Raw genomic sequence first — 24,273 nt, 5'->3', positions numbered from 1 at the left:
AAAAATATGAAAAGATAAAATTCCTATAATCCTCGTTCTGTATATATTTAAATGAAATAATTCGCTAAACCCGCTTTTGGAAAAACAGACGACATATTATAATAGAAATTTTCCGAATTTAAATGTGAATGTGGTAATAAATAATTAATTCTTTTTTTTAAAAATAAAATAAAATTAAATAAAAAGGTGAATAGTTATATGTAAATAAACTTATAAATATAAATTATTAAAATAATAATTAAACAAAAACAATTGCTTAAAATCTTCCTGGAAAAAAATTATGATAAAAAAATATGTATTATATATAATAAATTAAAGGAAATGATTAAGAAAACTTAATGGAATAAAAAAGGATTATTTAAGGTGTAAAAGTGAGTCCGTTTGATATTTTATAGGAAAAATATAATGAATTAAAACAATAGGAAAACTAATAAATTAATTTCTATACTAAATTAAATGAGGAAAAATCAAATAAATAAATTTATAGTACTTTCTTGTAAAAAAGGAACATTTAGCCTTAATAATAATTTAAAAATAATTAATAAATAGATTCATTGAATTATTATTCAGAAGATATGAAAAAAATTTAAACAAATTCTAATTATTCGTTTATTGAGAATAGTGAAAATAACAATTAATCAGAAATAAAAAGTGGAGTAAAAAGGCCTTAAACAGCTTATAATTTCAATAGAATACCTTATCCTTTGAATAATATATAAAGGGATAATAATGAGGAGGAGAAAAAAAATTGCAATGAAACAAATAGTAAAATTTAATAATAAGACGAAAATACTATACTTTTTACACATAAAAAATTAAGACCGTAAAGTTCATTAAAAAATTATCATTTTAAACCAATATCAGCTTCTAAAAAATCAAGTATATTTATAACTGATAAAAGTTAGAATAGTTTCAAGAAAATACTAGGATAAAAAAATATTAATTAAATATTTTTTGAAGTTTATTAATATATTTATATATGATATATATTAAAAAAAATAAAAATAAAATATAGTTATTTAGACGATAAGAAAAACTTGACTTTTTTGAAAGAAAACAAATTTAATCAGCTTAAATAAAAAATAGATATAAAAATACAAATAATGAATAAAATTCAAATTCTTAAAAATATCTAAATGGTAGTATTTAATCATCAAAAAAAATTGATTAAACATCTAATAGATAAAAATTATTTTATGTTAAAAACCTAATTAAAATTAGTAAAATATGAAAAAAAATTAAATTTTAATTGTTATTATATATATCTTATATATAAATATATATATATATATATATATATATATATATATATATATATATTTATTTCATATAAAATATATCAAACAGTGCATATAAGTACAATAATTCCAATCAAAGATAAAACTATTATAGCAATCGCTATGTACATTCTATAATTTCTCCATTTCATTGCACTATGTACTTTTCCTGCTTATCTTTTCATTGTATGTGAAATTTTTTGCATATCCTCTGATTTTTTGCAAATAATATCGAGTTTTTCTCCTCTATCCATAATTTTATCCATATTAACAATTAATACATCCTTAGTTTCGTTAATATTTTATTTAATTTTTGTTATAGTATCACACTCACTTGAATTGTAATATTCGAACTTTTTTTTTATATCGTTTTCTATAATTTTATTAAAAGTAAAATCTATTGCATTATTTCTTTAATCTTATGTAGTATTATTTTATATAATGCTTTTTATTTCTTCCAAAAAAGCATATGCAAGTCTTCTTTAATATTACATATCGCACATACACACGTAACTTATACCAACTTCTGAAATTGAATGAAACATATAATTTGAATATTCAAATGTCTGCTTTTGGTTATTTGATAACTTACATACTACTTATTTCATTACATTTTAAAAATTTCCCTAGGATGTTGTATAATCAGCTAAAAATACATCTTATCTAGAAACAACTACGTATATTATAGACATTTAATTTCTAAATATATTTTCTTATTTTAATTTAAAAAATATTTTTGTAAATAATGCTTTTTTTTTAAAAAAAAAAAGATAATGATTATAATATTTATTTATTTATAAATATTTAAATTTTATACATAGATAAAATTATGATTAATCAGATTGATATATTAAATAATTTTAAAATAATAAAAAAAATAACACTCGTATATATTATAATAATAAAAAATAAAAAATTTATTTTATCTTATTTATATATGATACTTTTATTATCATATTTTATTAAATTAATAATAATTTGATATTAAAATATATTTAAATGATATAATAATATTAAATAAATAATTTATAATAAAGGATAAAAAAATATTATAAATAATTAAAAATATAAAGAACTAAATATCATAATAATATAAAATATAAAAAATATAAATAATATTATATTACAAAAATATATATATATACGTATACAAATATATAAATTTATTATTAAAATATCAATAAATATATGGATTTATTGAATTAATGAAATTTAATTTAACATTAAAATTATATATTTATTTTTCAAAAAAATTAATTCTTAAATTATATTAATATATATATTAATATTAATTTTAATAAAATATTGTATTTATATATTTTATTATTGGAAATTAAATATTTTTTATTTATTTTAAATTATATATAAAATTTTGTCTAAATTTTTACATATAAATAAAAAAAAATTAATGATTTATTAATAAATATATATATATATATATATATATATATATATATATATATATATAATAATTTATTTTTATCAATTATTATATGGATATATTAATTCTATTTCATCTCCTGCATAATAAAATAAAACACAAGGATGATAATAATCTCCTTAAATTTTATTATCTATTTACAACTTATAATTTTTCTATGGATTTTCTTTTAATTAAAAATGTAAAAACCCATCAATTGGATCAAACAATAATTCAACAATATTTCCATCTGAAAAATCAAATGATTTTACTATATTATTATTATTAGCATCTGAATGACTCCATGATCCTTTATTTGACGAAATTAAATAAGCTCCATGTCCTACATTTAGTCCAAACCCAAAATTTTTCTATTATATAATCTTTATAAATAATTTTATAAATTTATTTCAAAAAAAATAAAATAATTTTTACTTTTTACAAAGCAACTCCTAGAGCGATCCACCCATTAGTTGATTAATTACTTGATTTAATTTTGAGTGCAAATTTAGTTTACATATTCATCGGTAAAGCTTAATTAGTTAAAATAAACTTATAATTACTTGCTGAACCTGGAATACTTTTTGCCACAAATGGGGAAACTATTTAAATATTTTAGTGTTTATCTACAGTAGAAAAAGTGAGGTCTAAAAATTATGTTTCGAGAATCGAATCCAGTATGGAATTTTTTTAAAAAATATCTTATAAATACTATTCTTATTTATTTAAAAGAGAAATAATAGAATCGTTTTTGGATAAAGTTTTTTAAAAAGATTAAAAGAATTATTTTAGATTAGTTAATTACATATTTATTTCATTAAAATTAATATTTTAATTTTTATTATTATTTTAAATATTATTCTCATTTTGTTTCTCTATATTATTTAAAGGAAATGAGTTTAAAATCTCCTCCATATAATTTTATAAGGACTCTTTATTATTTGTGCAAGAAATTACTTTTTGTAATAAAGAATCAACCTTATTTTATTAATTTAATCTTTTTATTGTTTATTCTTTCATATTCTCGAATATTTAAATACATAAGTTTTATATGTTTCTTGTTTTTTCAGTTAATCCTGTTGCCCATTATATTACACTTTGAAGTATATTCTCGCTGTTTTATTCTACTATTTACATAAAAGACTATTGTGTTTGTATATATTCTTATACTTTTTCGTTATTTTTTCGTTTTTTAATGTATCTATGAGTATATTCACTTTATTACAAATTTCTTTTAATGGCATTTTACGACATTTATTGTGATCTTGTTCCATACAAAATTAACAACCGACAAAATTCTTTTTTTTATACAATTTTTCTCTATACATACATAATTTAGACTCTCGTTTTCGTGAAAACCGTCTTTTTGGCATTTTATGTAATTTATTCTTTGATGTAAAAACCTATTTTTATTTTTAAATATACAGGCAATATATTTTTTTTAATATTTTATATTATATAGGTATAATTTTTAATTTTTTTATTCTTATTTTTTATGAAATGAAATATTTATGTTATATTCTTAATTTATACATTTTTAGTTTCTGGATAAAGTTTTGATTTTAATATTTTTTTTTCTATTTTTTTTATTTATATTGTCTTTTTTTTATTTTTAGTTAAAAAAATAAAATAATAATTAAATAAAAACATTAATTTTTTTTTTTTATATTTTAATAATATATGTATATATGTAAATATGTATATATGTAAATATATATATATATATATTTATATATTTATTTATTTATATAAATTTTTTTTGTATAAAATAAGTTATTATATATCTTTTTTTTTTTTTTTTTTATAATAATAATAAATTAATATTAATATTATTATTCAATATTTCGAAATGATACTTAAATATTCAATTAACATTTTATTTATTAATAATTATACAAAATAGGTTTATTTATTAATTTTTAAAATGAATATCTATTTAATTACATTTATTAATATTATTATATTTATCTTTAATAGTTTAATATTATATTTATGTTTTTAAATTTTAATCATATTTAAAATATTAAAATTAATTTCTAAACTTTTAAAATGATTTTATTGTGTTTTTGCTTTTTTCTTTTAATTTATTGATTAAAAAAATTTCTTTTAATAATATTTATATTCTTAAAAACATATTATGCTTAGGCATATATTTGTTTTTTTTGATTGGTATTTGACTAAATTTTAAACTTCGAGTATTTTTTTTTAATTATTATTTTTTTGATATATTTTCTTATACTTAAATTAATCCCAAATTATCTTTTTTTATTCTTTTTTAAGTTCAAAAAAATATATATAGTATATATATATAATTCTAATCATAAAAATTAATAAAATCAAATCATATATTAATAATATTATAATATTGGTATTTTCAAATAGAATTTTAAATATTAAAATAATTTTAAAATATAGAGATAGTTTATAAATGTTATTGAGAAATAGATATTTTCTTATTTTTAACAAAACTATTAATAAAATAATTGTTCAAATTTTCTATTTTTATATTAAATTTATTTTATAAATAATCTTTACTTTAAAGAATGTAAAAATATATACAAACAAAATAAAATAATTGAAACATACATAATAAAAATGATTAAAATAAAAAAAAAATCATAAATATACATAAAATAATGATAATAATATATATATATAAAACAAATGTAAAATAAAAAATATTCAACAACAATCTTTTTATTATTTATTATTTTTTTAAACCTTAAGTTTTTCCCCTTTAGGTTCTTTATTTTAAAACATTTAAAATCCTCCTTTTTTTTCAATTACTTATTTTGCTAAAAACTCGAAAATTGCATTTACATTATAATTGCCTTTTGCTGATGCCTCAAAATGTTCAATATTATATATTTTTGATTATTTTAATGCGTCTTCTTTATTAACTTATCTCTCGTTTTACATATCACTTTTATTTCCTACTAAAACCATATTAATATTGTTAATATCTGTATGCTCTTTTAAATTTTCGATCCAATCATTAATTTATTCGAAAGATTTTTAATCACAAATATCATATACAATAACTACAGCATCTACACTTTTATAATATATTGGAGTGATTGTCTTAAATCTTTCTTAACCTGCTGTATCCCATACTTATATTATAACATTTGTAGAATTTATCTCAATTTGTTTTTATTTGTATTCTACACCTAAAGTCATTACGAAATTATTATTGAATTTATTGTCAGTAAAACGCAATAAAAGGGAAGATTTTCCAACTCCAGATTCTCCTAGTATTAAAAATTTTACTTTTACTTGATTATCCTTGGAAGATTTATTCATGTTTTTTTTTTTTTAAATTTTGTTTAAAATTTAATTTTTTATTTTAATTTTAAAAAATACTTTATAATAATTTATTTTTTATTTAAAATTATTAAAATTAATTTATGATTTTTTTTTTTTTTTTTGGTTATTTTTTTTTTTTGTTATAATATCAAAAATAAATATAAGTATTTAAAAATTTACAATCAATATGTTTATTTTTTATTTTATATAAATTTGTTTTAAAATAAAACAAAAATAATAATAGCTATTAAAGTATCCTTTTATTTAAATAATAAAAAATCTTTCTAGAATTATAAAAAAAATATATAATTAATAGTTATATTTTTTATTTATTAAATAAAATAAAGTATTATATTAAAAAATATTAATATAATTTTATTTATACAAAATGTAAGTTTTATTAAAAATTTATTTTTTATAAATAAAAATAAATATAATTAAAATAATATTATTAAAATAATATTTTTATAAAATAATATATATTAAATATAAATTTATTTTTTATTTTCATATTAAAAGAATATTAAATGTTCATTTTTATATTGATTTTATAAAAATATTTAAAATTATAAAAAAATGAATATAAATATATAAATACATATTTAAAAATAAATATATTTATATATATATAACTATATACTTTTATATACTAATTTTATTTATATCATATTAATTATATACATACGTCTATAATACTATTTTTTAATATTAATTTTTTTTTAATTAATTTTTTTTTTCTTTATTTTTTTTATATTTAATTTTTCATATAAAATACAATTTAAAAATCAAATAATGATATAATTAAAATTATATCTAATAAAAATATATTTATTATTATTACTTTTTTATTTATATAAAAAATAGTTATAATAATATAAAATATATTTTTAATTTGCATTTTTTTTATTATTATATATTTTATTTAATATTAAAATTTCAAATAAAATATAAAATAATTATTTTAACAATTTATATTTTTATATTGCATATATATATATATGTATAAATAAAAAAATAAGTAAACAAAATAAAAATTAATAATTAAATAATATTTATTTAATCATTTTTTTTCTTCTTTTTTTTCTTATTTTTTTTCAACACCTCTTAAACTACTTCCAAATGTTTATAAAGTACCTTATATACCATATCCCCAAGTCATGGTATCAATAGGTTATCTCCATCCATATTATTATGAACTTATTTTTTTAAAAAAAATAAATCTTTATATATTATTATTATTAATTTAAATATTTAAATACCTTGTAGCTGGGAATTTTAAATCATTCTGATGATTATAAATATTATCGTTTTTATTTTGATGTAAACAAAAGCCTACATCTTTTTTGCATTTTTAACAATAATTTTAATCTATTACACCTAATTGATCTAAAGGATGCTTTTTATTTTATGTAAAATAAAATATATAAAAAATTAATTTATTTGAAATATAAGTATTTTAAGTATCTACTTTTTAATTAATTGATGTACTTTAAGATTCCGGATTTTTTTTCAATATACCTAAATAATTATTGTTTGTGTTAAAATATGGATCTAGCTTTTCTATATCTGCATTTGTTTTTGCCGCTAGTATTTTTTTTTCTTTCTGATATATATATATATGTGTATTATATTTATTATTAATTTATGTTTATTTATATTTATAATATATATTTAACTGCTAAAGTTTATCTATAAGTTTCTGTTTATTAAGTAGTTTCATATTTGCATCTATCTTTATATACTTTTTATTATTCTTTTGCTACCATTTGTTATTTTTATTAATATTAATTATTTCAATTTGTTTTTTTATTTATTTAAAATATAAATAATAAAAATAACTTATTTTTGTAAAAAATATAGATATAATAAAGAAAAATGGAACTTTTTAATTTGTTTCCTATAAAAAAATACAAATTAAAGATTTTTATAAATATATATAAAAAAGTATTTAAATAATTCCTATTTTATAAAAAATTATAAATAAAAATTAAATACAATCTTAAAAGTTATATGTTATATTAATTATATATATTTTTTTTTATAATTTTTAAAATTAAACTTTTTACTCTTAAACTAATTAATATATATGTTATTTCAATTTTTTTATATAAATAATTATTATCTAAATATATATAATTTATAAATTAATATATTTATAAGAATTTTTTATTCATTAGTTATATTTTTTTTTTATTTTATTTTTATATAATTTTATTATATTTGTTTTTAAATTATCTATAAAATTAAAACTTAAGAATATATATAAATCAAGCATTTTTAAAATCCATTCGAATATTTAATTAATAATAATATTATTTTATATAAATAAATTAAATAAATATAACAAGAGTAAAATATAAAGTCTATCTAATTATTGAATTTCAAAATCTTATATAAAAAAATATATAAATAAATATAAATTTTTATATATAATATATATATATATATAAATAATAATTTTCTTTATTTATATAATTTTAATTACTTTGCTATTATATTATATGTAATATTAATAAAGGATTATTTTTATTTTAAGCTAGATTAATAGCCTTTTATATTTATATAATATTAATTAACATTAATAATATACTTTATTAAATTATTATTCTTTTATAAAATTAGATATTTAATTTTTTATATTATTATTTTCTTTTTCATAATTATTATTATTTTATATTTTATTTATATTATTGATTTTATTTTCTAATTTTATTTTTTTATTTTTTTATAATAACTATAAAGTAATTTTTTATTAAAATACAATTTCTTCTATATTAGTTACTTTTTAATTTATTATTTCAATTTTATTGCAAAGTATATTATCAATTTTACTAATTTTATTTTAAATAATATCTTAATTATAAGAAATTTTATTAATTCTATTTTAAAGTAACTATTAATTATTTATAAAGGATGTATAATTATTAAAATTAAAAATTTTTATTAATTTTATTTAAAACTTTTTTATTTGACATAATTTTTATGTTCTTTTTAAATCAAATTATTATTTTCTTGAATTTATTATAAATTATTTTTTTCTTAATTTAATTAATAGAGCTATTTACATCTTATTTTTATTAATGAAAATTATGTGGATCTTAATATAATTAAACTTATGTACTTTTTTCTTAATTCTATTAATTTTTTTCTTCTTTTTATTAATTTTTTTCTTATAAAATATTATTTTTTTCTTAACTTTATTTACAAAAGCTATTATAATCTTCACTTTTAGTTGTTAAATAAATTTAATTTAAAGTCAATATATTATTCTAAACTTTATAATTATTATATTTAATATCTATTTAGTTATCTTTAACTGCATTTTTAAAGAAATTTTAAGTTACATTTATAAGCTTTTCATTTTATAGAAGACTTTCATCTTTTAAAGAAACTTTTGAGTTTTTTTTAAAAATTAAAAAATAGAATTTGCAGTTTTCCTTAAAATTTTTATTTTATTTCTTCTAAAAATACTAACAAATTAAAAAATTTATTCTTAAAATTTTTCCATTTCTGTATTATTTTCCATAAAAATAAAAAGCATATATATTATATCCAAGCTTATTTTTTTACAATTCCACTAATAATTATTTTTTAAAACATTAATTAAAACCGGCATTAGAATTTTCATAAAGGGCTAAATGTTATTTTCTATACAAACTATTAAAGCCAATATAACATTAAGTAAATTAAAAGTCAATTTTTTATAGTTTTTACTCTATTCGATAATAAAAGTGAATATTTATTCTTTTAAATATATTATACAGTCCACAGGAGAATTTTATATTAGTTTTCGAAAGCATAAACTTAATAATTATAAGGTGATTAAACTCTAATAAGGTTATAAAAATATATTTTAGAGCATTTTTATTATTTAAATTATGTATGAAAGTTGTTAATTAAAATTAATATTTTTTAATGAATTATGGACTAAATGACCTAGTTATTCCGAAACTAAATTATGTAATGAAATTTCAATAGTAGATGAAGTTATTATTTTGCTAAAAAAAGATAATATTTTAGGGTAGAATTATAAAAGGCGAATTTAGAATATTTAAGATATTAAATTAATTAATTTTATGGTTTCTTTTTTTAAGTATAAAGATAATGTTTAATAGTTTTCGATTAATATTAATTCGAGTATTATTTGGAGCCGTTAAGGAGTTCTGGTGTACAATATAAAGATTTTTTTTAATTCTTTAAATGCTATTTATTATGTGTCTTATTCACTTTTTTTATTTTTATTTTTTCTTTTTTTTTCTTTTTTTTCTTTTTACTTTAGTTTTTGGAGAGATTGATTTATTTATTAGCGAAATATCTAATTATTGTTTTCAATTGAATTTTCTTATTTGCTTTTTTCGTTCATGTTTTTGTTTTGTTTTTTATTATTTAATATAGTTATTAGAAAAAAAAATATTATATTAAACATATCTATCTATGTTTACTTATATATAATTTTTATTAATTAATTTACTAAAATTTAAGTTTATTTAATTATACTTAAAAATATTTGATAAAAGAATTAAAAAAAAAAAAATATTAATTTCATCAACAACAAAAACAAAAAAGAAAAGTTTAAAATATAATTAAATAAAAGATAAATATATATTTTTTTTTTTCAAAAATCAAATAAATAATCAATTTTTATATTTTACTTGTAATTTTTCTTTTTAAAGTCTTTTTTTTTTTTTTCAACAAAAAATTTTTGATTAACAATTTATTTAATAAAAAAATAATTTTTAGTTATTATTAATAATTATCGCGTCTTAAATTTCAACTTTAATAAAATTAATAATAAAGGCTAACTTTATAAACATGTTTTCAAAAACAATAAAAAATATAAAGTCAAATTAAATCTTGATTTTTTTCGTTTAGTTTTTCCAAAAACTATTTATATTAACTAAAAAAATAATTTAAAATACTTATTTACAGTACTTGTTTTTTCTAAAAAATATTATATTTCATTATATATAAAATGCTTTCTTTTTCAAAATTATCAAGCTAAAATTTATATGAAAAAATACTATTTTAAAAATAGTATACATTAATTTATTTTTTTTATTTTTTTTATTTTTTTTCGTGTAAATATTTACTAATGCACTATTTAATTATTTATTTTTTATTAATTAATTATATAATGATGCTGAATTTCTGTAATTTTAATCAAAGAATTAATTTAAGAGTTGAATTAGTTTATACTAATGTATATATGTAGATAATAAATAATTAAATTCGAATATTTCTTATATTTTTATTAGTTTATAATAATTTCAAACAATATTTTATATCCCTAAATGAATAAAATAATCCCAAACAAATTTGGTTGAATTTAAATTGCTTTTGTAAAATATTTCCTTTTATCGAATCCTTTTTTTTATATTCATTTATACATTAATTCTATATGGATAATATATACTATATTTTATATACTTTTTAATATTTACATGAATCTTTCAAATTTTTAAATTATATTATTTGTAAAAAGTCACTCTATGTAAAAAATTTGCTTTATGGTAAAAAAATTAAGAAAGGCCCTTTTAAAAAGGTTTTATATTGAATTTTAATAATAATGATTATAAAGGCTTTTAGTTTTTATTAATATATGTTTTTAAAAATTTCTAGGTACTTTTTTTATCTAAAAAAAATAGTTTTTTCATAAAAAAATACAGTTCGGCCTGGCCCATGGTTTATGTTTATGAAATCGGGTTTATATTTTTTTTTAGTGTAAATTTATAGTTTTTTTGATAATTAATCGTATTTATTTGAGTAATGTATTACTTGAATTTTTTATATAAGTAGTTTACTATATTTGATAAAGGCATTCGAGGAGTTTTATGAATATATTGTTTTTGGTTTCTATTTTATAAGGAAGGTTTAGCTATATTAGGTATGTAATATTTCTGAATGTTTAGGTAAATTTTTATATATATATAATAATAATAATATGTTATTTAAAAATATATGTTTTATAAATATAATATATATAATAAAGAATCTATCTATTAGTAATAAATATAATTATAATTGAATTTTATAAATAAAAAAATAAACTAATTATTAATATATTTAAAATAAAATAATTCGATAAAAATAATATAAATTTTTTGTTAAAGTAAGTAAGATATTTAATATTAAAATAAATAGATATTTATTTATAATTATTTTTAATAATTATATATATGACTAGAAATTTTTCTTATACACTTTATTATTTAAAATGAAGAAAAACATATTCAATGATATATATATTTATTTTTAATTATTATTTTAAATTTAGTCAATTGGAAGTTTTTTCTTTTATCAATTCTTTAAGGTAATAAAGTAAATTATTAATATAGAATTAATCGAAATTTAAATATAGAATACATTTTTCATTTTTTAATTAATTTATAATTTCATAAAACAATTATTAAATAATCATATTAGTTACACAAACTTTTAAACTTAATAATTTAAGAATATATAAATTCTTATAATACTATTTTTTTATTTTTTTCATATATAATATATATGTTTCTTTATATAAATATTTTTTTTTTCTTTTTAAAAAATCTTCTAAAATAAATCTATTTATATACAAATATTAATATTATCAATTCTAATTTACCAAAAATTATTTTTTATTTATTTAATAAAAATGATTAACAAATAATAAATCTTAAATATATTTTTATAAAAAATATAAATATACTATAAAACACATAAATACTTTATTTTTAGTATAATTTAATATATATAATTTTTAATATTTAATAATCAAAATTTTATTCGTGTGATTTTTTTTTAAATTAAAACTGAAAATTCGTTTAGTTTTAGATATATTAATAGCATTTTTATTTATTAGTTTTAAAAAGTTTTTCTCTTTATATAATTTTAGTATATAATTAGCCTTTATTTCTTTTATAGGTTTATAATTTCTTTATTATATTGACAAAATTTTCTTTTAATTATATTTATATAAGTTTCTAATATAATTATAAAATGTTTTTAATTTTAGAAAAATAAATATTTGATTATTATATTTACTAAAAATTTCTTAAATTTTTTATATAAAAAATATGACTTCATTATTAATGGATATAAAAACCCCTATAAAACATTCTGAAATGTATATTTAAAGTATATAATACAGTTACTGATATAGTAATAATAAATGTTTGAAGCTAAAAAAGACTGCGTTACATAAAATTTAATTATAAGGAGTAAATTTAAAAATATTAACTTAATTATAAAAATAAAAATAATTTAATTTCTATATATATAAAAAATATTTTAATATTGGACTATTTGCTTTTATAGAGATAGAGTTTTTTTGTTTAAAAAAATAAAAAAATAAATCAGAAAAGATTTACAAAAAAATAATAAATAAATTTCATATGTATATATATATTAAAATAATTATAAAATAAAATAAAAAAAATCTAAATATATAAAATAAAAATATATATAATCATATATAATTAATTAATAGAAATAAAACAATATAATATAATAAATTATATATAATCATATATAATTAATTAATAGAAAAAAAGCAATATAATATAATATAATAAATAATTAAAATAAAAAAATTAATTTTAAAAGCACACAAAAAAATAAGTAATTATATATATAAAATAGAAAAATAAAAATAACTACAAAAAAAAAATTATTTTTTTAAAAAAAAATATATATATTTATATATAAATAATCAATTTCTATATGAAACTAAAGAAGATTTTCTAAATTATTTTACTTATTCATTTTTTTCTTTTACTCTGTTCCTTAAACATTCGATTTCTGTCAAAAGTTATACACAAAATAATAATAAATCGCTAATTCTCACATTTAAATCATTTATACTAACCATTGATTATTTAAGCTAAGAATTTTCGATATCTAATATTTGATTTTCTTCCATTAGTCTATCTATTTCAGAATTTAAAACTTTATTCTTTTCTCTTAAATTATAGAATTCTTATAGATTTGTTTCTAGTTTTTAAATTTTAATATTACCATATTACAACTCTTCGTCTTTTTAATATATAAGAGTTCTTAATCTTTCTATTTCACTTTAAAAAAGGGCTACTTTAGTCTCCCAATCGATTATTTCTTTATTTTTTTGATTTCTTTTAACATTAAGGTCATCTATTTTATTTTGAGCTTCTTAAAATGATTAAGTTAGGTTAAAATTTAGTTTTTATAAATTTTAATTTGAATCTTTTAAATTTTTGATTATAATTTCTGCATTAGAAAATGAATTTTATAATTTATCGATTTCCTAAAATTTCAATGCCAAAATATTATTTAAACGTTCAATTTCTTAAGTTAACTAAACTGTTTTTTCTTGAAATTCTTTAATATTTTTTTGAAGAATTTCATACATATTTTCATATTGGATATTCTTTTATTTTTCTTCGTTTATAATTGTTTCTAATTGACAAATATATCTTTCATATTCTTTATTTTTTATTTAATAATTAATATTATTTTGGCTTAAAATTTAATTTTAATTAGTAAACTTCATAATCTCGTTTTCAAAATCTTTTTTTATTTTTTATTTTTTCATTTTCTTCATCTAAATTTAATATTTATTTATTTAATTATTCGATTTTTTTTCCATTACTTTTTATATTTCGCTATATTTTTGACATTAAAAATCTTAATTTTTATATTTATTTTTATATTCATCTAAATTTATCATTAAATTATTTATTTAATTGATCTTTTATTAATTCTCTTGCTCATTTTTTTATAGTTTTTATTAAACTTTTTCTAATTCTTGATTATTTTAATTCAAAAAATTCCTCAATCGATTATTTTCGACTGTTAAGTTGGTTATTTTTTCTTCTAATTCTTATATTTTGGATTCCTTTAAGAAATTTGCTTAATTTAAATTTCTTTTTAAAATTTCAATTTCGTTATCTCTTTAAGATATAATATCTCTTAATTAATAATTATCACTTTCATATTAAACTTTTTACTCGTGTATTATTTCAAATTATTATATTGTTGTTTCTTTTTATACACACATTTATTTCCAATATTCTATTTCTTCATCTTTTGCAAAAAATATTTATTTTAAAGCATCTGTTCCACTTTACCAATCTTTTTTTGAATATGGGTTTATTGTTTTATTTTTATCGATTTTTTAGGTTTAGATTATTGGGGATTTTTAAATGTAATTACTGGTAGATGGACGGCTAATCGTACTTTGATTTGTTGAAAAATTATTTATATGTGAGTTGTTTGTACTTTAATTGTTTAAATTTTGATAACTCATATATTTATATATATTTTTTGGGATTTTTATGTTTTATAGTATATTTTTTAATTGTTGAAATTTTTTTATTTAAATTTAAAATATTTTTTTATTTTTTTTATTTTATTTTATTTTTTAAAAAAAAATTTAAAAAAATATTATTTTTATGATTTTATGAATAATTTTTTTGTTTTTTTTAATTTTAAAATAAAGTTAATATGTTTAAATATTTTTTAATGAAAATTACAATAAGGATTTCAAATATATATATATATGATTAAAATATTATATATAAAAATTTTATTTTAAAATAAAAATTAAAATAAATATGAATATCTTTTTATCATTTTAACAACATACAATAAAATATTTATTTAATGACATTTGGTTTTGATTTGATTTAAAAATATAAAGTTTTTAAAAATTAAAAATAATGTATAATAAATTAATTTTTAAATATTAAATTTAAATTAATTTAATTTTGATTTATATGATTTTATTTTTTTTAACTAAATATACATAGTTACACAAAATAAAAAATATAAAAATATATTTTTATTTTTTTATCATAAAATTATAAAAAACTCATAATAAAATGATAATATTTTTTTAAAAAATATATATGAAAAATAATTATAATGTCTTTCTTTTTAATTAAATAAATATTAACAAGTAAAAAGCGTAAAAATTAAATAGTTATTTTCAATACAAAGAAAAGTAAAAAAAAGGCAAAAATCATATGCTAAATGAAAAATATAAATAAAAATTACAAAAAAAAAAGAAAAAAAACTTAAAAATGAGAAAATAAATATTTTTATATATATTATTTATTTTATACTTTTTTTTTCTTAATAATTAAATAGTATATATTCAGTCATTTTTTATAAATATTTTTTATTTATAATTATAAAAATATTCATTCAAGAATGTTTTAAATATTTCATACACACCCAATTACAATATATAGTAATAAATGAAACTGGTATAGACAAAGGAATTAAACAGCAATAAAAATCATCTAGCCTCAAAAATTCAAGTAATAAATAATTACTTTTATTAAGAAAAGGTGCCATGAAAATCGAAAAAAATACACCAATGAATAAAAAAGCAGCAAATACAATAAATATATATCCAAGAATAATTGATAGTCCTTAATTTTGATCAGAAAATATATTTTGAAGGTTTCTTTCTTCATAGTTTATGCAAATTCCTTCATTAGAAAATCTTATATCTTTTTCAATCATATTTTAGGGAGATTCTTAAACATCTTTAGGTCCTTTTTAAAAACACACATCTAAGGAATTAGATGATGATTAATTTGTAGAATTTAAAGAATTTTAATTGTCATTTATTAAAATGTTTTCGTTTTTTTTATTGTTTAAAAATAATTTAACTTTTGGCGAATTTTGAGATAAAAAATACTATAAATTTTCGGTTAGAAATTCTTAACTTTATTTAGCTTAGTTATTGGAATTATTTATTTATATATGATTAAAATTAAAAGTTAGGTTAGCCTATACTAAATCTACAGTTTTCATTTTTATATATATATATTATAAGTAATATAATTTATTTTTTTTATTAATACTTAATTAATTTTTTTTTTTTTCTTTTTATAATAAATTAATTTTTTTTATATATATTTTAATTTTTAAAAAAATAAATAAAATATATTTAATTTTTATAACTTAATTGTAATTTAAATATGTCTTAGAATTTATATAAACAAAATTAAATTTTTTAATATAAATTTTATTTAATATTAATTTCTTTTATTTTATTTTGATATATAATTATATTCCATTATGTATATTAATTAAATTTAAGATTTAACAATTGCACAAATAAAATTTTTGTTATAACAATTATAATTTTTAAATTTAAAAAAAAATATTTTATAAAAAATAAAATTTAGAATAAAAAATTATACAATATATATATATTGCAAAATCTTAATTTATAGTCATGTGTATATCTAATTCTTATATTTTAATTTTTTTTTTATATTTAAAAAAAATAAAATTTTTCATTTAAAATATAAATATCTTAATTTAAAAAAAAAAATTTTAATAATATAAATTATTAAAAATTTAAGATTATTCCATTGTATATAATTTTATTTTATTTTATTTTTTTTATATTAAAATAAATCATGATAATTTTTTATTTTTATTTTAATATTAATTTATAATATATCAAAAAAAATATAAAAAACAAAAATAAAATATAAATATTATTAAAAAATTTAAAATAATATAAAAAATTATGATATAAAATAAATAAAAGAGAGAATTATTAAAAATATATATATAAATTATTATGTATTAATTATAAAAAAAATTATATAATATATAAATATATAAATATTCATATATATATATATATATATATTTATTTTACTTTTTTATTACATTAAATTTTTTTTATTTATTATATTTTTTTTTTTCTTTTATTAATATTTTTTTTAAATTTTTCCATTTTTATTTATAATATTTTTAAATTTTATAATATAAATGTTTAATTTTTTATGTAAATTATTTTTTAAATTATTATAATTTTAAATAATGTTATTCTTACTTAATATACTTTATCTCTTTATTAATACATTATATTTTCTCTTTTTTTTATATAATTCTAAAAAATATTTTATTAAATATCTATATTTTATTATTTTATCTGCATTTCTATTTCTAATAATCGCTTATACAATCAACGAGATTTTAAATCTCAAATTACATTTCTATTTAAATTTTTAATGTATTCTTTTTTTTACAAGTATTTTTAGATTAATCATATTTGAACTTAATGAGAAACTTTCATTAATTTTTCGAATTAATTAATGTATTTTATAGTTATTATAAATATGCTAAGACGCAATAATAATTCAAAATAGATATGTTATACTTTTTTTAATAAAAGTAATTTATTAGAAATAGAATGATATACAAAAAAATTTATAATATTTTATTATATATTTATTTATATTTAAAACTAATATACTTTAAATATTTTTTATATTAAAATATAGATAAAATATTATAAAAAAAAATAATAAATATTACAATATTTTATTTATTCAATTTAAAAATATATTTTTATGCATTTTTTATTATTTCTAAGTTATTCATCTAAAGAGTTTAAAAAATTATGCTTATGTTTATATATCATCTTATTCTTCTTTGTAATGATGCCATCCAATAATTACAGCTAAAATTGCTAAAATACCTAAAGTTACAATTACAACAACAAGTAAAGCCTCGTTTGGTTATATAAAAATACTTATTTCCCATCTAAATACAATATATTATTAAATTTATATAATGTTTAAAAAAACTACTTTGATTGTTTTAAAGAAAATGGAAAAATTATTAATTAAGAATTAGGAATAATAGGTGTCCATACTTTAACAGAATCACTGAACTAAAAATAAAGATATAAAATACATAAATATATAAAAATATGTAAATATAATATATATATATATATATATATATATATATATTTATTTATTTTTACATTATTTTAAGGCAATCCGACATGGAAATTTTCTACATAATTATTTGTTCTTGATAAACCTATTAAAATAAAAGGCAATTAAAGAGATCTATGTTATGATTAACTCAATTATGATCCTTATTATTAAAATATATATATATATATATTATAAATTTTATACAGTAAATATATTTAAATACCTTTTGCAACATAATAATTAGTTTCTAAAGATGTAACAACAACTTCAAATGTCATTCCATAATAATTACTACTTTAACATGAAGTATTATCACAAAATCCATTTAATCCTATTTATTTTATATTCAATAAATAAAAAATTTACAAAATACCTAACAATTTTACAAAAAAAGCATCTGTAGAAACAAAATCATAAAATCCTTTTATTTAATTTTTTCCATTAACTAATGAATTTACAAGAAAATCGATATGCCCATCTTCATTAAAATCAAAAAAGAAATTGTATGACTAATAACATATTTAAATTTATCATAATGTCTATATTTATCATTATTTTTATTTTCATTAGAATCGAATCCTCTTTTTTCTCCTACACTTAATTAATCGCATCCTTTACTACATTTATTATTTGCTAAAATAATAGGTAATCCTTGATTTGGATTTTATTAATTTTATTATTTTATCAATGCTATTTCAGGATATCCATCTAAATCAATATCACTAAATCTTGGATAAGGAGTCGTTTCATTTATATAGAAACGAAAATCTAATTAAATATAATTGACATACTATATTTTTTTTAATTTATTTTTAAAAATATTTATAATTTATTACTTATCCAAGTACAGATATTTCATCAAAAGGAAATTCTGAAAATTTCATACATAAATGATCTTTTCCTACAGTATATTTATTATATGATATTACTATAAAACTTTCATTTGTGCTTTTTTAATTTGCTAAAGCTACTATATCTGTACCACCATCATAATCTTAAATATATATTTATAAATAATTTTGTATATTTTATTATTTTTTACTAATATCAATTAATGCAAATGAGTAAAATTCAAAATCTTCCTTTTCAAAATTTTAAATTGCTCTTAAACAAAATTTATCGCTATCAGTTTTTTCCCAATACTCTAATTATTTTTTTCCATTAGGGGTCACAGTCTAGATAATAATATCGGCTCTACAATCTCCATTAAAATCAGCAAATGCACTAAAATGAGGATTATCAATATTATTTGTTCCTGAATATTCTAAGCATTAATCACCAGCTGTTATTAATTCAATGAATTCTTGAATAAATCTAAATTTATTTTTTTATATAAAATTTAAATGTGTATACATACAAATCATTTTCAGTTATATTTATTATATATCTTTTGCTATCTTATTAAGTCTAAATAAATAAAGATGTAGTATGATCACCTAAAAAATCTCCAACGAAAGGTTAGGCTTTTAAATTTTTAAGAATATCTTATTTACTATATTATGTTAATTCAAATTAACATGTAAAAACAGAACATTATATTTGTATCCAAAATTCTACACAATATAATTATTCTTATTATAAAACTACTAATACATCTAATTTTCCATCAAAATTGTAATCAGCTTTAAAAAAAAATATAAAATATATGTGTATATATATATATATATATATATATATATATATATAAATATATATACATATTTATATATACATATTTATATATACATATTATTTAAATTTTAAAAAATTAGTGTTTTATAAATTTAATTTTAATTTTAATATTATTATTTTTTTACATGGAATTATATTCACTATTTATCCTTCACATAAAGTTTCTTAATTTTATTTTTTCATCAACTAAAATCGTTTAAATTTTGCTATTTATATTTTATTTAAAAATATATATTTTTAAGTATTTTTTTTACCTATATTTGTATCCCATATATTTACATTTACTTTATTATCATGTGATATAGTTACCATATCTGTACTTTTTTAAAAATAAATAAATTTTTAATTATATGTTTTATCTTTTTACTTTTTGTCTCCATCAAAATCACCATATGCCATTAAAAGATCGTCTTCTAATTTACCGATATCTATTTAATATACACCTTTTTTTTTCAATAAAATATTTTTTATATTATACTTTTCTTCTTTTCTAGTTTTATATTTTATTTTACCACTTGCTATAGTATTAAATTTAAATAATCCTGATTTAAAATCATTTGCAGTTTTAAGCGAAATTGATTAATGGATAAAAAATACTATTATATATGATAGTGTTTTTATCATTTTTGTATTTAGTTTCTGGTTTTTTTTTTTTTTCTTTAATTTCTATTTTAGATAAATGAATGCAAATTTCTTTTTTAAAATTAAAAATATAAAAAAAAAAAAATATTAAAAAAATAATTTAAATTTGATGAAAATAAAATATTTTATATATAAAATCATTAAAAATTAAAGCATAGTTTATAAAATTAAATTATTTTACTTTTTTTAATAAAAATTAAAATTAATTAAAATGAATAATATTAATATTATTATTTAAAAATATAAAATGATATATTTTTAATAGAATATATAAATAAATAAGTTTATATTTTTTTTAATTAAAAAAAAAAAAAAAATTTCAAAGTTTAGTTAAGTTTTTATAAAAAAGTAAAATAAAAAAATATTAAAAATATTATAATAATAAAACATCTATTTTAATATTATTTTTAAAAAATATTTATTTTATTTATTATTAATTTTTATATGTATATATATAAATATATTATATTTAAAATATATTTATATGAATAATAACTTTTCTGAAAATAACGACTTAGTATCTTTAATATCAGTTCTAAACACATAAAAAATAATAGATTAAATAATATTTGATGGCAGCGAAATATTATACGATAAATATTTACAAACACATCAACCATTTTATGAATCTTAAGATTTATGTGATTAATGTTATAATGTTGCAAAACAATATTTTCAAATAAAAGATAATGGTGAAACTGAAGAATCAATTTAAACATAATGGAAAGAAGAAAAAGAACCTGTAAATCAAAATAAAAAAATTAATTATAAAAAAAAAGGAAATATAAAAACTAGATAATAGAGCAGTTTTAAGTACAAAAGTAGAATATATAATACATGAACTAGATAATGAAGATGATATAAGTGATACTAAAAGTATTATAAGTAATGCAAGTAGAGTTTCAGGTATATCTAGAGTAAAAATTAAATATACATATATATAAATATATATATATATATATATAAATATATTTATATATTTATATATAGATATATAATTATACATATTTATATATTTTTATTTAATAATACTTATAGAATGGAATAAGCAAAATATAAAGAGTAATTACTGGAAGTTAACTTTTAGGAAGATAGACTTAAACTAATTTAAGCAGACTTTCATTATAATAAGATTTTTAGTCTTATTTATAAAATTAACAATAAGATAAATAATAATAATAATAATAATAATAGATATAGGTTATTTATTGTACTGAAAAGAATTCGAAAAACATCGAAAATGACCCTTTTGGGGAGAGATTGAGGGATATTAGGGAAAAAAAAGATAAAGAAAAATAACTTGAAAATTAAAGAAAATAAAAAATGGAGAAAGAAGAATAAGAATAAAATGAAAGAAAAAATGAAGTTCTTAGATTGATGAAAAGTAAAGACTTTACGCAAGATTATGACGGGAAAATTATCTTTTTAAATAAAGATTCCGGTGGTTTTGGATCAAAATGTGATATTTAATTCCCGAGTGAAGTAATTTAAATAGAACCGAATTTTAATAAAATTACTAAGGAAGTTCTAAAATAAGCTAAATCAGAAGTATTTAAAATTATTTTAATTTATATAAAAATAAAATAATAATATAGGATTCTATTCCTTAAGAATATGTAAAATTATAAGATGAGTTTATGAGAAAAAAGAAAGAAAATAAATATTAACCAGTTACATAGGAATTTAATAAATAACCACCTTAAAACGACAATATTAAAGTTTATCTTTATATTTTAAATATAATATAAATATTTATATATATATTTAAATATATTTATATATTTATATATATTTATATATTTATATATATTATATATTTATATATTTATATATTTATATATTCTTTTATTTTAATAATATCATAATTAGCCTAATATAGGTGTTAAGATTACTTTTTAAAATAACCAAAAAAAATCAGGATAAAAGTTCGTTGATTAAAATAGAATGAGTAAAAAGGCTTATGAATAAATAATATCTTAAGTATCTCCTACAAAATATATATTTCATTAATAATTAGGAAATATAAAAGAAATTACAGAGACAAATATTTCTAATAATACAAATATTTAAAAACATAGGAAATTATAAAAATAATAAGTTATTTAATTTTTAATAAATAAATAAATATAAAATCTATTTTATTTTTTTATTTATTAAGGGAATAAAAATATAAAATAAAGAAAAATTTTTAATATATGCTTTAGATGGACAATTAAACAATTCCAATATAAGAATGTGAAAGTGAAGATTAAATAAAATCTTAATAAAAAATAAAAGAATTAAAAAAAGAAGATTTCAAAAAAACTTTTAAACAACTTGAAGGAGATAGAATTAAAATATACGATAAAGTTTTTTAAAAAAACTAATAACTTCTTATTGAAATCAATATGATTTTAATAAAGAATTCGGTATTAGTATTTAAGCTATTTGAAATAATAATAATTAAATATTAATTAAATTGTTGATAAGTTTAATCAAAAAATGCTTTAGGATCCGAATTGGGGAGAGGTTAAAAAAATTGGAAAATGAGTAGAAAAGAAACTTTCCAAAATCAGTTATACCTAGAGTTTAAAGTGCAAAATTTTCAAAAAGACCAGATTCTGGATTGTCTAAAGTTTCTCTTATATCTGTGAAATAATCAAATTATTAAACTAATAGGCCAACTACGGCATAAACTAAACTTTCATAAAATCAAAAGTCTTCCTTTTTTTAGAATAAAATTTGATTGTATTTTATAGTTAAAATATTTATTTATTTTTAAATATAAAATTTACTGTTTATTTTTATATATTATATAATTGTCCTTTAATATCAAAATAAATATAAATTTAATTTTGCATTTTTTTTAAGTTTATATTTTATATATTTTTTAATATTATATATTAAATACTTTATTTTTAATTATATATTCAAATTTTAATTATTTTATTTATAAATTACATACATGAAAAATTTTAATATATTATATATATTTAATACATATATATTAGTTTTAATTTGATATATTTTTAAAAATAATTAATCTAAATAAAAAGAATTGAATAACTGAAATATATCGCTTAAGTTATTCTAGAATAATATAATATAATATATATATATATTTATATATATATATATATATATATCATATTTTACTCATATTTACTTATTTATTTTTATATTTTTTGCTATTTATATTTATTTTTCATTTAGAAAATAATTTATTAATGATTAATAATATTATAATTCAAATATAAAAAAAAAA

At 14.5% G+C, this 24,273-nt stretch overlaps 6 protein-coding genes across 6 annotated transcripts, besides 51 other annotated features; 1 reads left to right on the top strand and 5 right to left on the bottom strand. All coding sequences in view use genetic code 6, as the record gives it.

Annotated features, from left to right (window-relative positions):
• Positions 1-1,256: 1,256 nt before the first annotated feature.
• Positions 1,257-1,320: a microsatellite.
• Positions 1,321-1,339: 19 nt separating this feature from the next.
• On the bottom strand, positions 1,340-3,222 carry IMG5_170020 (synaptobrevin family protein, putative; the record flags this gene model as incomplete). The annotated part of the gene is made up of 4 exons (XM_004029890.1): positions 1,340-1,650; positions 1,870-1,976; positions 2,908-3,068; positions 3,133-3,222. The coding sequence occupies 4 exons, from the start codon at positions 3,220-3,222 to the stop codon at positions 1,340-1,342; spliced, it is 669 nt and encodes a 222-aa protein (XP_004029938.1).
• Positions 2,328-2,396: a microsatellite.
• Positions 2,590-2,643: a microsatellite.
• Positions 2,701-2,745: a microsatellite.
• A 1,151-nt stretch (positions 3,223-4,373) lies between the features above and the next one.
• Positions 4,374-4,448: a microsatellite.
• A 736-nt stretch (positions 4,449-5,184) lies between these two features.
• Positions 5,185-6,000, bottom strand: IMG5_170010 (Ras family protein, putative; the record flags this gene model as incomplete). Its single annotated transcript, XM_004029889.1, has 2 exons — positions 5,185-5,193; positions 5,518-6,000. The coding sequence occupies 2 exons, from the start codon at positions 5,998-6,000 to the stop codon at positions 5,185-5,187; spliced, it is 492 nt and encodes a 163-aa protein (XP_004029937.1).
• Positions 6,001-6,113: 113 nt separating this feature from the next.
• Positions 6,114-6,147: a microsatellite.
• Positions 6,148-6,427: 280 nt separating this feature from the next.
• Positions 6,428-6,495: a microsatellite.
• Positions 6,442-6,499: a microsatellite.
• A 202-nt stretch (positions 6,500-6,701) lies between these two features.
• Positions 6,702-6,766: a microsatellite.
• Positions 6,767-6,845: 79 nt separating this feature from the next.
• Positions 6,846-6,896: a microsatellite.
• A 111-nt stretch (positions 6,897-7,007) lies between these two features.
• Positions 7,008-7,049: a microsatellite.
• Positions 7,050-7,063: 14 nt separating this feature from the next.
• IMG5_170000 (hypothetical protein) lies at positions 7,064-7,769 on the bottom strand (the record flags this gene model as incomplete). Its single annotated transcript, XM_004029888.1, has 4 exons — positions 7,064-7,199; positions 7,263-7,399; positions 7,472-7,606; positions 7,680-7,769. 4 exons carry the CDS (start codon positions 7,767-7,769, stop codon positions 7,064-7,066), a joined length of 498 nt encoding a protein of 165 aa, XP_004029936.1.
• Positions 7,066-7,099: a microsatellite.
• Positions 7,770-8,601: 832 nt separating the features above from the next.
• Positions 8,602-8,671: a microsatellite.
• Positions 8,636-8,687: a microsatellite.
• Positions 8,688-8,993: 306 nt separating this feature from the next.
• Positions 8,994-9,052: a microsatellite.
• A 72-nt stretch (positions 9,053-9,124) lies between these two features.
• Positions 9,125-9,175: a microsatellite.
• Positions 9,176-10,229: 1,054 nt separating this feature from the next.
• Positions 10,230-10,275: a microsatellite.
• Positions 10,231-10,280: a microsatellite.
• Positions 10,245-10,275: a microsatellite.
• Positions 10,281-11,048: 768 nt separating the features above from the next.
• Positions 11,049-11,078: a microsatellite.
• Positions 11,079-12,941: 1,863 nt separating this feature from the next.
• Positions 12,942-12,992: a microsatellite.
• A 407-nt stretch (positions 12,993-13,399) lies between these two features.
• Positions 13,400-13,447: a microsatellite.
• Positions 13,400-13,515: a microsatellite.
• Positions 13,428-13,550: a microsatellite.
• Positions 13,428-13,559: a microsatellite.
• Positions 13,560-15,314: 1,755 nt separating this feature from the next.
• Positions 15,315-15,359: a microsatellite.
• Positions 15,349-15,381: a microsatellite.
• A 116-nt stretch (positions 15,382-15,497) lies between these two features.
• Positions 15,498-15,538: a microsatellite.
• Positions 15,539-16,854: 1,316 nt separating this feature from the next.
• Positions 16,855-16,897: a microsatellite.
• Positions 16,898-16,974: 77 nt separating this feature from the next.
• Positions 16,975-17,019: a microsatellite.
• A 462-nt stretch (positions 17,020-17,481) lies between these two features.
• Positions 17,482-17,524: a microsatellite.
• A 61-nt stretch (positions 17,525-17,585) lies between these two features.
• Positions 17,586-17,635: a microsatellite.
• Positions 17,636-17,644: 9 nt separating this feature from the next.
• Positions 17,645-17,691: a microsatellite.
• Positions 17,661-17,698: a microsatellite.
• Positions 17,662-17,710: a microsatellite.
• Positions 17,665-17,748: a microsatellite.
• Positions 17,710-17,800: a microsatellite.
• Positions 17,721-17,797: a microsatellite.
• A 568-nt stretch (positions 17,801-18,368) lies between the features above and the next one.
• On the bottom strand, positions 18,369-18,783 carry IMG5_169990 (hypothetical protein; the record flags this gene model as incomplete). The annotated part of the gene is made up of 3 exons (XM_004029887.1): positions 18,369-18,534; positions 18,582-18,659; positions 18,761-18,783. The coding sequence occupies 3 exons, from the start codon at positions 18,781-18,783 to the stop codon at positions 18,369-18,371; spliced, it is 267 nt and encodes an 88-aa protein (XP_004029935.1).
• Positions 18,671-18,745: a microsatellite.
• Positions 18,710-18,746: a microsatellite.
• Positions 18,784-18,990: 207 nt separating the features above from the next.
• On the bottom strand, positions 18,991-20,970 carry IMG5_169980 (hypothetical protein; the record flags this gene model as incomplete). Its single annotated transcript, XM_004029886.1, has 9 exons — positions 20,900-20,970; positions 20,755-20,830; positions 20,642-20,706; positions 20,513-20,593; positions 20,074-20,338; positions 19,759-20,030; positions 19,553-19,710; positions 19,090-19,506; positions 18,991-19,047 (listed from the first exon to the last, which is right to left on the bottom strand). Exons 2-9 carry the CDS (start codon positions 20,784-20,786, stop codon positions 18,991-18,993), a joined length of 1,347 nt encoding a protein of 448 aa, XP_004029934.1. The 5' UTR covers positions 20,787-20,830; positions 20,900-20,970.
• Positions 20,367-20,445: a microsatellite.
• Positions 20,367-20,446: a microsatellite.
• A 123-nt stretch (positions 20,971-21,093) lies between the features above and the next one.
• Positions 21,094-21,125: a microsatellite.
• Positions 21,126-21,513: 388 nt separating this feature from the next.
• IMG5_169970 (hypothetical protein) lies at positions 21,514-21,946 on the top strand (the record flags this gene model as incomplete). The annotated part of the gene is made up of 2 exons (XM_004029885.1): positions 21,514-21,771; positions 21,825-21,946. Coding segments are annotated over 2 exons (380 nt in total), but the record flags the coding sequence as incomplete, so codon positions are not given.
• Positions 21,947-21,957: 11 nt separating this feature from the next.
• Positions 21,958-22,045: a microsatellite.
• Positions 22,046-22,197: 152 nt separating this feature from the next.
• Positions 22,198-22,222: a microsatellite.
• A 516-nt stretch (positions 22,223-22,738) lies between these two features.
• Positions 22,739-22,815: a microsatellite.
• Positions 22,785-22,870: a microsatellite.
• Positions 22,787-22,870: a microsatellite.
• Positions 22,787-22,871: a microsatellite.
• An 864-nt stretch (positions 22,872-23,735) lies between these two features.
• Positions 23,736-23,815: a microsatellite.
• A 291-nt stretch (positions 23,816-24,106) lies between these two features.
• Positions 24,107-24,159: a microsatellite.
• Positions 24,160-24,273: the final 114 nt, after the last annotated feature.

Source organism: Ichthyophthirius multifiliis (assembly GCF_000220395.1).
Source record: "Ichthyophthirius multifiliis unplaced genomic scaffold scaff_1120509251254, whole genome shotgun sequence".
NCBI lineage: Eukaryota > Ciliophora > Oligohymenophorea > Hymenostomatida > Ichthyophthirius > Ichthyophthirius multifiliis.
This window is presented reverse-complemented; position numbering and strand designations above follow the sequence as displayed.